Source organism: Apus apus, chromosome 15 (genome assembly GCF_020740795.1).
Source record: "Apus apus isolate bApuApu2 chromosome 15, bApuApu2.pri.cur, whole genome shotgun sequence".
In the NCBI taxonomy this organism is placed as follows: Eukaryota; Metazoa; Chordata; class Aves; order Apodiformes; family Apodidae; genus Apus; species Apus apus.
In genome coordinates, this window is record NC_067296.1 from 12,852,632 (window position 1) to 12,866,071 (window position 13,440).

At 43.4% G+C, this 13,440-nt stretch overlaps 1 protein-coding gene across 1 annotated transcript; it reads left to right on the forward strand.

Moving 5' to 3' along the window:
- The first annotated feature begins 7,778 nt into the window (after window positions 1-7,778).
- Window positions 7,779-13,176, forward strand: MRGBP (MRG domain binding protein). The gene is given in 5 exon segments (XM_051632782.1): window positions 7,779-8,004; window positions 8,555-8,676; window positions 9,201-9,282; window positions 10,132-10,206; window positions 11,241-13,176. Coding segments are annotated over 5 exon segments (696 nt in total). The 3' UTR covers window positions 11,432-13,176.
- Window positions 13,177-13,440: the final 264 nt, after the last annotated feature.

The following is a 13,440-nucleotide window of genomic DNA, read 5'->3' on the forward strand; positions in this document are numbered from 1 at the left end:
GGACCCATTACAGTTCACCTGAGCCCCCAATTTCCTAGTCTTAAAGCAAAATGTTGTTGGGTTTTTTTTAATTCTTATTATTTTCTGAAAACACATGGTACCCTATTATATGACAAGACATGTATAGATTCCAAATTAACTTCCATCTGCTTCTAACAGGGAGTTAAAAAAAAGAAAACCTTTTGAAAATCAGAAATATAATGTGCTCGAATAATTCTTATCTCAGGACTGCTACTGAACCCAGGACTTAATTAGGTCTCTCTGAAGTTGTTGCAAAAACCATTTCCTATTTTTTTTTAGGCTTGCATATCTCAAAGCAGCAGAGACAGCTGGGAACAGAGCTGTGTTCTGAAAACCTTGGAGTTAGCTCTGATGTATACTAAGTTTGGCAAATACAGAGGAAAGACATCACAGTTTCCTTCACAGGTAGATAGTCTCTAAAATACAAAGTGCACAGATACTTGATTTGAGACATGTGAGTTAACAAGTCACCCCTCAACCAGGATGACATTAGTAGTTAACAAAAGCACAGTGTGAACGCGGGGTCAGCTTTGCCTCTGTCAGATTGAGACACCTTGGGAAATCTGAAAACTAGTCAGTGAAGGAAGAATAGAAGAAATGAGGATTTTTATCTTCCCTAGTCCTTTCAACCGTGCAGTAGCATCTGTGATGTGCTAAAAGACCTCCAGGGCTTGGATTCACAGATAGTAATAAAGTGGTTGGGGAATCACAGGGCTCTAACATTCCCTAATATAATCTTAAATTACTTCTCTGACTCTTACAGGAAAATCTGGAGAAAATGCTGTTTCTCTGCCTAAGGGCTGATCTGAAGTCTTCTGAAGCCTGGAGAAAGACCTGGTAGATTCTGGATCAGCAGTTCCTTTGGACATCAAAGTCCTTTTCTTAGAGGAATGTAAGAAAAGTGTGGGTTCCTCAGGTCACCAGAAGAGATGCTTTTAAGAATGGGACAAGAGCAAGAGATCCTTGATAACTTTGACATGGAGTGGAGGGTGAGTCAGTGGCACCAGGATGTGCAGGTGGGACCAAAGCCAGCCCAAGCACTATGAGCACCCGGGTATCAGTCTTTCATGCCTCACCTTCCTGTTCCAATCTCTAAAGAAATAGTGAGCTTTAAAGTGTGCTCCCAACACACATCATAAAATCAAGTAGATAAAAGTTTCTCACACAGTGAAATGCTGAAGGTACCTATTACGAAAGAAACTGGGGCCTTCCGACCACTTAGAAAATGGCTTAAATTTGATACTTTACCTCTGGTATTGTGTCAAGGAGCATAATTCTAGCATGAATGGCTGGGGCAATTGAGAAATCCTGAATAGGAGGAGAAGCTCTCTCTCTTTCCAAAGTGCTGCCAGTGGCAGCTTGCTGGGAAGAGCTGTGCAATGTGCTAACGGGCTTTGTCGCTAACGTGATTATGCAAAGTAGATGATAGTACTAGTGCTGCCCTGCAGTCACTGACAATGGCATCTGCTCTCTTTCAATTTCCTGTAATTTTCATTGAATCTAGGTTCCTCGGGTTGCCCTGCCACAGGACTCATGAGAAAATGAGATCCTTATTCTAAGCAATAGGCATGGTTGAAAAAATGGAAAGTGGTAAAGGGAGGAAGATTGTTCCAAAAATGCAAAGAGATAAAATCTATTTAACTGTGCAATCTTTCAGTTACTTCCATCCAAAAAAAAAGCAACCCCTGAGGCCATTCTGTAAGGGGCCTGCATATCACAGCTGGCCTCAGAATACTCTGCCATGTGTGTTCAGATGGGAATTATACGTAAAAGTGCTTACAGACCTGACCCAGGAAAGGCTGGATCCTGAGAGGAACCTGAGTTGGAGTTTGAACTCTCACTTCTGCCAAATTGAAATTACCACTTTGGGGTAGAGGCTACTGAGTGAAATAAATACGGGATAAAGCAGGACCAGCAGTTTAAAGGTGGCCAGTGGTCTTGCAAAGCAGTAGAGCACAGTGGCCAAGTCAGCCTGTATCAATGCCCTACAGACTCCTCCAACACCAGAGTTTCATTATGCAGTGCTCCTGGTAGGACACAGTGGTGCAGAAGGTGGTAATCAGAATACAGGAGTGCAGGAGAAAGCTGCTGATCCAGTGGGCAGGTTTATGTCATTAATTCTGTCATGAAGGTACCATACATAATTTGCCAAACTTCTTTAGCAGCAGCTCATTAGCACCACTGACTTTTACATCAACTGATATAATTTCTGTGCAGTTGATAAAATCACTGAGTGATGGTATCCAAGCAGCAATGCACTGAAAGAAAGTTCTGCCTGCTGAATCAGAACATAAGAAGTAGCTTTGTGTGTCAGTTCATAACAAAAAGAATTGTACATATCACCTTAGTAGAATGGTTGTCTGTATCTGTTCCTTTTTGCAGCAACAGATTTATACATATATTTATATTTTTATATAGCCACGTCAGTCATGACAGTGTTGTCTAGAGCCTTTCTTTAAACCTGTTTATTTATTTGAGGGGTTTTTTTCCTCCTGAGATGCCCTAGGCACGCACATGGTGAAAACTGACATTTTGTTGGCTACGAAAATGGAAACACTTCCATGCTTCAGATTTAATCCAAATACTTTAAATTCCTGATATATTTACTTTGGCATTTTTGTGCAGTTCTAGAAGGAATAACTGGCTTTGGAATATGTGGTCTAAATTACAAACAAAAAAGTAAGAGTCACAGGCCTGAAATATACTGATCAACTGTCTCCTGTCTCTTCTTACAGGTGTCTCCTAATCTGCCAAATTAAGAGAAACATGAATATAGATGAAATTAAGTTCCACCTTCACTTAAACAATCTTAAACAACCCCCAGATGATGTAGCCCAACAGAGGATGGTGGAAGGTACTCCTGGATACCCTCAGGTAGTTGAAGTTGAAATGCAAACAGAACCTCCCTGACTTGCACAGTTCTGCCAGGGTTTGTATGAGCTTCAGTGAGTGCACAAACTTTATGAAAATCTGCTGCCACCCTCTGCCACAGTGAGAGGCTGAGTGTGGTTGTCATTTTAATGTCAGCTAGTCAGGTTTGGTGCTTGCTTGCTTTCCTTCCAAAGATCCTTTGTGTTTCTGTTGGCTCTCTTTGATTTTAAAGAAGACTTGGTTTGGGTTTAGCTTTTTTTTTAATTTAAACTTAAAAAACATCTTCAGAGAAGAAAATAATGATCTGAACAATTCTGATCATAACACTGAAACTGTCAAGGAAATGAATCCCTTCTAGTTTTATGCTGAGCAGCTGGGATAGTGGGAGCTGAGTTTAGCAGGCAGTTCAGCAGCAAAAATCACCTCAGTAAAACATGCTGTGGTCTCCTAATGTTAGCTTGGGATAGCCAGGCATCCTTGTGCTCATCTTGAAATGGTTCATTCTAAATCCACTGGCTCTTCCTTATTCTTCTCTGTAAGCCTGGGATATGATGGATTTATTAGCCTGAAAATTCACTTAGATGGCTTTTCCTTCCCCAATCCCCACTCTGCTCTGGGATATTTTGAAGTGTAACAGCAGCAGTAACGAACGCCCCTGTGTGAGTTTAGAGATGATTATTTGCACTGTTTCCAATCTATTTTTCTAAGGCTCACCATCTGATGCCCACCTAGCATGTAACCCTTCTCTGCTGGGAGAATGAGCACAACCAATCACCAGGGAAAATTCTGTTCAAGAACATATGTCTCAGCAAGCAGGATGTACCCTCTCCCAACAGCTGCTTCTCCCTTCTTTGCTGCTTCACCTCCCCTGCCTTATTTTCAATTAACTGCCGTGGTTTTACCCCTGTAAGGAGCCATGCAGGCCAGATCTGAGAGTGAACTCACTGTTCAACGTCCTTGTTTAGAATAATCAAACACATTTTTGCTAAGAACTTAGGTAACTGGGAGGAAGCTGGGAGGCATCTCCTCGCCAACCACTGGAAGAGGCAATGCTGCTTTAAAGGGTTGTGTGCTAAGACTCTAACAACAAATAGGTTTCTCTTTTTGATTCTTCTTTCTTGGCAGCTTTAATGGGAAGAAAAGCAATTCTATATCAAGTTATCTTCATTGATCTATTAGAAGATGGGCAAAATTATCAAGCTCCAAATTTTGGACCATTTCCTATGCAGCCCTGCCAAACAAAGCTTCCTGCAGATTTCACACTGAAAGAATGGAATTTGAAAGTTCAAGTAAAGCTTCCAAATCAGATCAGAACTCCTCTTTTCAGGAGGTGCTCGTCAGCCAGAAAGGGTATTATACTTGGAAATCCTGAAATACGTCAAGGTGCTGAGATGACTTATATTGTAGGACAATTTATGGACCTGAGAGTAACTTAATGCAGACCTGTGTATGTACTTCTGCATCTAAAAACTACATAGGCAATGAAATTGGCATAATACAGTAGCTAATTACTCAGCCTGCCAAAAATTAAGCTCAGCTTTGGCTAGCAACACAAGCTCAGCATCAGATGGTAATTTCAAATTCTCTGGAATAAAGCTGGTCGTGCTTTCTGGGGGTCTCAGGTGGCTTGATTTCCCATGTAAGAAAAACACCGAAGATACTACTAAAACCCCCAAGCAAAGGTGAAGTGACTGGTTTTAATGCAAAACTATGCAGCTGATATTCCTTTACAACCATTCATGTGGCATACCAAAAATCACCCAGGATTCAGAATTCAATTTTTTACTCTGTGAAGGGCACTAGCACATGGCATTCTAAAATAAGGACAGAAATAGTCTGAGCCATATTGCTTATCCCAGAAATCCAACGCTTTCAGAGAGAATGCCAAATGCTGGGCTTACTTCTCAGTTGTTCAGGCTGCAATGGTTTATGAAATATCAGAGCATCTCTTCAGGGGGACGTGACCTGATCCAGTAAAGAGCTGAGCACCCTTGGTTGATATAACAGGTTGCCAGGTTTCTGAGGCTGAAAGCAGAATGGGAAGAAAAAGAGAGGAACTAAACTGTGCGTGTCTGACATTGCTGGTATCTATCTGCTTAAAACCAAAAGGAACATTTCAACTTGAACAAGAAGAGGGTAAATTTTTCAGAATCCGAAAAATCTGTTCAGTGGAGGGGGGAGAAAAAACCCTCTAATATTTGAAGAGGGAAAATTTAACTCAGGCCTGAATCTAGATGCATTGCAATATTAGAGGCTCCCGTACACTTCTTATCAGCACTAAAAGAGACAAGGAAATTTAGATGCAGGGATATGTAATTATTTGCAATTGAAACAAAATATCAGCTAGTTTGCGCACAAACTCCTCCTGTTGAGTAACCATTCTTCTACTGAATTAAATTATTTTCATATGTTATTGTACTTTCAGAAGTGGCCAGATGTTTTTTCACATTCTGTTTCACATGCTACTTTTTTCAGTCATCAGAACATAATGACATTAAAATTGCTGTCTGAGTTGACGTGGTTATTCCCCCTTGATGATAGTCTTTATGCAGAAGCATGATGTGACAGATGAGAGTGCTGATGCTCAGTGTTTCACACAGATTTAGAAATACTTTAAAAAATCATACCTGCAAAACTTTGAAAACTATTCTATAGGGGAACAATTTTTTCTCCCCTGGAATTTATTTGCATTTCTTTCTTCCTTCATTTTTCTAAGCCTAGAAACATGTATGAAAACAGGAATGTAGTTGTTCAGGAGCTCAATTACTCCTGCTGTGCAGTCATCACAGGAAATCATAACTTCTCTTTCAGGAGCAGCTTCAGACTAGGTAGCAGCATAGATCAAATAAACATTGGAAGATTAATCAGGTCTGAGAGCTGTACTGGATTTTGGGCTGGATTTAACTGGAAAAGCATGTGGATTTGTATTTAAGATGAGGAAAATCTTGCTGATGTTTTGGGTCAAAATGAGGGAAGTAAGGTGAAGCCTGAGCTGTGTAAAGGCAGATTCCAAGTGAGCAGGACACGGGTACAGAGATGACAGCAGACAGAAGAAATATTTATGGAGATTCCTGTAGCCTTGACACGTTAAAACTGATTCCAGCAAGATCTCTGTCACTGTGGATGGAGGTCTCACAGAAGCAGTTATGCCTGGAAAATTCCAACAACATCTAAGCAGACCAGAGAAACTCCTTTCCATTTCCAGAGGCTCGCCTGAACCCTGCTGGAAAGGAGGATTTGTAAGCAGATCCACACCACCAAACTTCCCAAGGCTTCACATGTGAGGTTTTGGGTTTAGCTCATTTCAAACAGTTGTTTAATGTTGCATTGATCTCTGTTGGGTATAAGCATCACATCAAGCCCAAAGAATTGTACCAGTTAAGTTAATTCTTTGTGTATTGAAGGGACAGAAGGTTTTCCATTTCAGAAAACTGCACCCTTCCCTTCCTACTTTTTCTTATTTGTATAATTTGCATGAAAATAATCTCTTTGCTTTTGATTTTTTGCTCTCGCTGCTTTCTTATTCCCTCAGAACAGTTGCCCTTTGCATATGATGTGATGGTTATCTGCTATTAAAAGAATTTTAATGTCACAGAGAGGATTAAGATTTCAAGTCAGGAGGGAGCAATAGAAGAACTGATCACCTAAGCAACAGAAGTCCTGTTTCTTGCCTGTGTGTCTAATAATACCTAACAAAGTAAAAAAAAAAAAACCCTATCACCAAAGGAACGATACATTCTCTTTCTACCCAAAGAAAGTGCTTTATTACACTTTAAATGATGGACAAAGCTGGCAGGTTCTGCATTTTTCAAGCATGCCTGGTGTAGTTATTCGTTAAGCATCAATGTCAGGTTGATATAAGAGGATCCTGTTGTGACAAGGACGAGTGGTTTGGGGGTTTTGCAGTGCTCAAGACCCTTCTCCAGCACCACCTTCCACCTTGGCAGCTCCTCATGCCAGGGGAGGACGGGCCAGGAGGGTGGGCTGGCCAAGGCTTCCAAGCCCTGCTCTGACCTCCTGGTGCCACCATCCCAACCCTCTGGCGATCTCAAAGGCAGAGGAACAGGCCTACGGAGGCCATCTGGGGTGGCACCGTGGTGCTGCCTCCATCACCAGCCCAAGAAACCCGAAAGCTGGACAACGGTGGAGGAGAAACTTCTTGGAGGAACCCAGCGGCTCCATCTGGTTGCTGAGGGAACGGGCTCCTTGCCCAGCTCACACCTCCAGCGTGATGCCACCCACATGACGTTGAAATCTTTGAAGGGTTTGGTCAAAATGAGACAAGTTTAGACGGGTGATTGACAGTGCACTGCTTGACTGCTTACGGGCCATTAACGTGAGGCTGAGCAATAAGATAAGGGAACAACTAGACTTTAGAAACAGGAACTAAGTTAGGCAATCAGCCCAGGGAGCCTTGCAGGGTTGTTTGGGTCAGCCAGAATAATGTTCTTTGAGTTAATTTTGCTAATTATAACGACGTGCAAACCACACCTCTAGAAGTCAGTGTACCCACCTCCGCTTGAAGACCCTTCCCGGTTGAGTTTGGGCGGAAGAATCAAGATGTACTGTCATTTCAGTTGCGAGAACCTCAGCTCACAGCCTGCGAGTTGCTGGACAGCGAGCACAAGTGAAAAGCACACGAGGACGGGGGCTGCTCACCCATGTGTTGCAGTCCGACACGTACCGACCCTCCCTGTGCGAGGTCACCCGGCACGGGAGCTGCACCCCTGGTCTCTCGGCTCTGTGTGTCACGGGGAGGTGACAGACCCCGCTTCCCGGGCCCCCCCCCCCCCCCGCCCGCCGAGCCCGCTCCCGGCCCCGGGAGCCCGGCCCGGCCCGCGCGCCCTCCCGGCCGGCAGGGGCCGCTGCGGCCCGCGCGGGCGGCCATGGGGTAGGCGGAGGGCGGCTCGGCCGCCGCGCTGGAGAAGCCGCCGCTGCCCGCGGCCGGGCCCGGAGCCGCCGCCGCCGCCGTCGCTGCTGCCGTCGCAGCCGCCGCTGCGGCAGCGGCCGCCGGCCCGGAGCCCGGGGTGCCGGCGGAGGAGGCGGTGGTGGTGTGGAGCCCCGAGGTGGAGGTTTGCCTCTTCCACGCCATGCTGGGCCACAAGCCCGTAGGTGAGAGCAGGCCGCGGGCGAGCCGCGGGCTGGAGTAGCGGCGCTGGCCGGGGAGGAAAGCCAGGCGCCGGGACTAGAGCGGCAGGGCTCGGCGGGGATGCCCGCGAGGGGGCTGGCGGCCCGGCTGCGCTGCGGTGCTGCCCCCTGCGGCCTCCGGGAGCGCTCCCGCCCCGGCCACCGGCCCAGGGCCCCGGGGCTGCTCCCGAGCGCGGCGGGGCCTGCGGGGAGGCAGGCGCCCTGCCCTCCCGGCCCCTCCGCCGCCAGCCCTCCTCGCTGCCCTCTGCCTTCGCCTCGCCTGGCCTGCTGCCCTTCGGTTGCCTCTCCCGCAGCCTCTCGAAAAGCTCCGGCCGCAGCCACGTGTCAGCACTGCCCTGCGGGGCACCCTCTCCAGAGGAGCACCTGTCATCAGCCAGGCAGGGCTCCCCGGGTTTCCACGTCTTGTGCCCACAGCGTATGATTTCCCTGTCATCGTAGACTTGTTGTTGTTGTTGTTAACTGTGTGACAGAAGTAGAACTTGGTAGTGTTAATTGCATCGAGTTCTTCCCTCAGGTGTGAACCGCCACTTCCACATGATCTGTATCCGGGATAAATTCAGCCAGAATATCGGGCGGCAGATTTCTTCCAAAGTGATCTGGGACCATCTGAGCACCATGTATGACATGCAGGCGCTTGTGAGTATGAGGGAGTGAAGCAAACACGCTCTTGTTTCTTGTTGTTCACAAGTTTTGATAGGCAAAAATCCCTAGGCCTGACATACCTTCTGTGTCACTAAGATTTATGTGTCGTCCCAGTGAGTTGATGAGGTTTTCCTCATGAGGTGAGAGACAGTAAAACCTGCAGTGGTTGGGTTTGGGGTTTGGGGGTTTTTGTCATACTGAATTCTGACAGTTATAGTTGCCTGAATGCAGATCCAGCAATAATTTATATAAAACTTAGGTGCCAAACAAGGAGGTTATAGTGTGTTTACATAAGAATTTGCCATGGTTGGATTGCAGAAATCATCTAAAATGATCATGAGCCATGATCTCAAATATCTTTACCTCAATAATCAGTTTGACATCGAGAGCCTCATGGGTTTCTAGTGTTTGAAGTACCTTGGTAAGGATTATTTAGCTGTTAATTCCATGTAAAACAGAACTTCCAAATTCAAGTTTTTACCAAAGTTGTTTATAGAGATTTATCTTTTATTTCTAAGCATGAATCTGAGATTCTTCCGTTCCCTAATATAGAGAAGAATTTTGCTCTGCCTGATGAAATGATTCAAGAAGTGAGAGAAGGTAAGATGTGATAGCAGTTGCTTATTCTTGATTGCTCCAATCTCATCTCAGAACAGGTAGTTTAACAGAACTCCCCTCAAAAAAGCATAAAATGTCAATCCAAGGATGCTCTTTCAGAGTAGTGTGAGGAGTATCAGGAAAAGGAATATTATGTAGATACAGCTTTATCTGACAGTGTTTTTCATCAGCTGACTGATGGAAACTGTTGGGAATGCTGCTTGTGCTGCTTGTGTTCTCCTGTCAGCCTTGGTATTAACCACTGGAAGAGACAGGCTGGTGGGAGAGATACACCTTTGGCCAGATTCCACAGAGGATTTATCAGATTCTTGAATATAATATAGATGTGGTTCATTTTGTAGCAAGGTGATTTTTTAAAAAAGCAGGAGCTATGGAATTGATGAGTGTTACTTAGAACTGTTATCCAAGGCAGGAGCTAGGAAGTTCAAGCATCTGACAGAGGAGTTCTTGGGATATTTTAGACTATAGCTTCTCAGTTCCTAGGCACACTAAACAGTACACTAAAAATTCAGTATAAAATCATAATATAGGTAAGACATAGTGATATGTTTGGCCTGTTTAGCATTTGACTTTATTCCTGTTGATAATTTCAGTGGAACTTTCTGACATGTGACATCGTCTTGTTCAGTGCTTTACATTATGCTCATGGGATTCCAGGACTGTTAGCTAAGTTTCTCTGCCAGTGTGCTGAGAAACCTTTCTAAATTACTGCTGAACGTTGCACTGAATATTTGCTAGTTTTATGCACATATGCTGAGGCTAGTAATCCAGAAAAAAATACATACAGTTCTTTAAAACCATCTGATTGTTGCCTAACAATCCTTTCTGTAGGAAAAGTAATGATAGAAGAAGAAGTGAAAGAGGAAATAAAAGAAGAGATGGAAACACATGCAGGTCCAGAAGAAGGTAAATTTGTAACTCTCTACTATGTAATATGAGATTAAAAGACAAGTGTAACTCTGAAAAATTAATGTTAAAATGTAAATCCCAAATATGGGGTCATTTGTGATTTGTGTTCAGACTCTGAATATGCTCATGCCAAGGACTAGAGTAATTTAAGAATGCACAGAGTAAGCAGTTGAAAGATTTCTCCTTTATTTCTAATTCATTTGTACAGAGTTGTGTGGCTTTGGAGTGTTTTGGTTTTCAAATGTACCTGACACAACCCTGGGAGTCTGATGTAATCCAGGGATCTGAGAGAAAATTGAGCCCAGTTTTAATGAACCAAAATACTCTGTGTTAGGATCTTTGTAGCCCTGGGGGAAAATAGGGCCTGTAAATCAAAAAAAGATTGTAAGATTGTATGCTTGAGTGGGAAGGTGGGCAGAGTGGGGATTTTATTTTATTTGCATTATCTTGCTTCTTTTAAGTGTAACTTATTTTTCTAACACTTTGCTGTAGCACAAAGTCAAATGTAAACAGTAAAGATCCTGCTATTATTTACCTTAACAGACCAAGCCATGTGTTAACTATATAATTTCTTAATATTTATATCCTGGTGTAAGTGGTGTTTTAGGATTGAGTGTAATAAAATATTTATTTTAAATAGATATATTAAATTCCACATTTTGGGTGTCCAGTTATAAAATCTCTCTACAAAACCAAATGTCATGACTGTTGCTAATTACAAGTTTAATAGATTGGTCTGTAAGTGTTCCTGTGAAGTATTTTAATCTTAAGTGCTGTTTAATTCCACTTACTGAATTTCATCCTTAGCCTGTCAAGATACATGCCTGTTTTGAAAGGAAATAATAAAAGCAAGATGTGCCTTTCTTAAGATTTTTCCCTTAAAAGTGAAAGCAATACTTAAATGGTGGTTAAATATGCTGAGAATTGATTGGCTTGGAAAGTTTTCTGCAGCATAAAGAAGTTTGATTTCACTTCTTGTTTGCCTGTGTGTATCACTCTGATCTGGAATCATTACTTTGATCCTGTTTCAGTTTTTGCGCCCTCTGGAAGTTTAGGAAAAGCAGCCGAAAAGCCGAGTAGCAAAGAGAGAGAGAAAACTTCATCCGAGTCTGGCTCCAAGGAAGGATCTGATAAGAGGAAACGAAACAGAGTCACCGAGAAGGTGCTGAACGCCAACAGCAACCCTTCCAGCCCCAGCGCCGCCAAGAGACGGAGGACGTGAACAGGCTGGGAAAGTGAATCAGCTGTGGAACAGGAGGAGGGGATGTGAAAAACGGGTAGCACGATAGTTGCTCCATCAACCTTTTGAGAAGGGAAAAGATACCTGAGCCAGGAGTTTGAAGAATCTACGTCTGGGTTTTATAGATGCAAGACTTGGTCTTTCCTCCTGTGTTTTCTAGTCAGCACCCAGCAGGGGCTGCCTCCTCAGGGCACGGGGGGAAGGGGTTGAGTTTCATGTCTGTGACAATTCTGGGGGTTGCATTTCAAGCAACATGCCCTGTATTGGCATAGTTCATGGGACAAGTGCTGAGTGAAACACAGAGCCCCGGGCCATGAAAAGCATAGGTTCTACACATTTTGGGTTGTTTTTTCTGCCTTTGTTGCTGTCTTGGAGCGTTGCAGCCCCTCTGTGGGCAATGCTGGTTTACTTGCTGCTGACCTAGTGTTGGCATCAAATATCTGAATTAATTGGTTCAGTAAAACAAAAATTCTCTTCAGTACAGGTAACTACTGAGTTAAAGTATTCTTTCACTCTGTTTGCTGGAGGAGCCTTTCCAGCTTTCACCCCTACTGATGGAACATTTTTCAGTCTTTATAGGTTTATTTGCCATAAGTGAAGTGAAAATGCTAATGCCCCTGGAGTAATATCTATTAATTATCCCAAATAAAATATCCAGTGATGTCCCATGGTTTTGTAAGGGATCAGCTGAGCTATATATGAGCCTGGAAATGTTACTTCATTTTTATACAGCAGTGGGTTTTGTACTTCATTATTTATTTTTTTTAAGCAGTTTTAGTAGATGTTGATGGAATTGTTAGTCCAAAACGTTCTACAACTGAAGAGTCTTACTGACATGGTAATGCTTTTCTTTTATACACTAGAATATTAAGGTTTTATGAAGTTAACTATTTTGATGTTGTGAAAAGATGGACTGCGATCAACAGACAGACTAAGTGGTGAACAAAGCAGGCTGAACTGTTACCCAATTTATTTCACCATATTATCAGTTCATAGAAAGAATTACTACTTAGCCTTTCAGTGTTGCCTTCAAAAGTGAGGAACTAGGAATCTACTGGGTTTTGTTTTCATTCTGGGTATATAGCCAAGTTCTTGTCTGCATTTTTTGCTTCACTTGTTTTATACCAAGAATAAATTTGACTTGTCTTTATTTTACTAAATGCTGATTGTTGTGTAACTTGATTAAAATTTGGCCCAGCTTATTCTGAAAGCTGTTCAGGTATCTTGTCCCTTTAATGAAACTGGTCTAAAGTGCCTACCTGGTTTTTTTGTTTGGGTTTTGTTGGTTTTTTTTACTAATGTTGGTTCGTAAGAACTACCACCCTATTATTTCTGGAAGTTATTTGACAGAAAATCCTGGCCTGCTGAAGTCCATAGAGGACTTTCTTCTCTTAAGGAAGCAACAAATCTTTAAGTTTGGTTATGTTTTTGTCCATACAGTGCAGACTTTGTAACTTTCATGGTCTTGTGGGTAAAGTCTTTTCATCCAAGAGATTCTAGTTTGTTTGTTTTGGGTTTGTTTGTTTGTTTTTTCTATACCTATGAAATGTTTCTTAGAGCTTAGAGTAGAAGTGCATCAACACTAACATGTCCTGCTGCAACCTCTCAACACCATCCCTGAAGCAGGGAGGGTCCACTTGGATTTTGTGGTCAATCCAGCAACACTGATGTTTTAGGAGCTGGTTGGGAAGTTAAAGTACTTGGAAAACATAAAATGCTTTAAATGACCTGAGTGTTGCAGCTCCTTTCTTCCCTCCCCTTTCACCCAGTCCTGGCTTCTTGGGAAGAGCGTTCTTTTATTCCTATAGGAGGAATATTTCTTCATCCACGGAAGGAATACGTTTGTAACGTGAAGAATTCCCAAGTCTCGCTGAAGCAGAGGGAAGGTCTCGCTGCTGCGGTCTCTTATTCCCAGCAGCCATCAGTTTCCGTGGATGCCGTGCCTGCCCAGGGCGTCCTGCTGCCGGGGAAAGGGAAGGGGGCGACGGGAG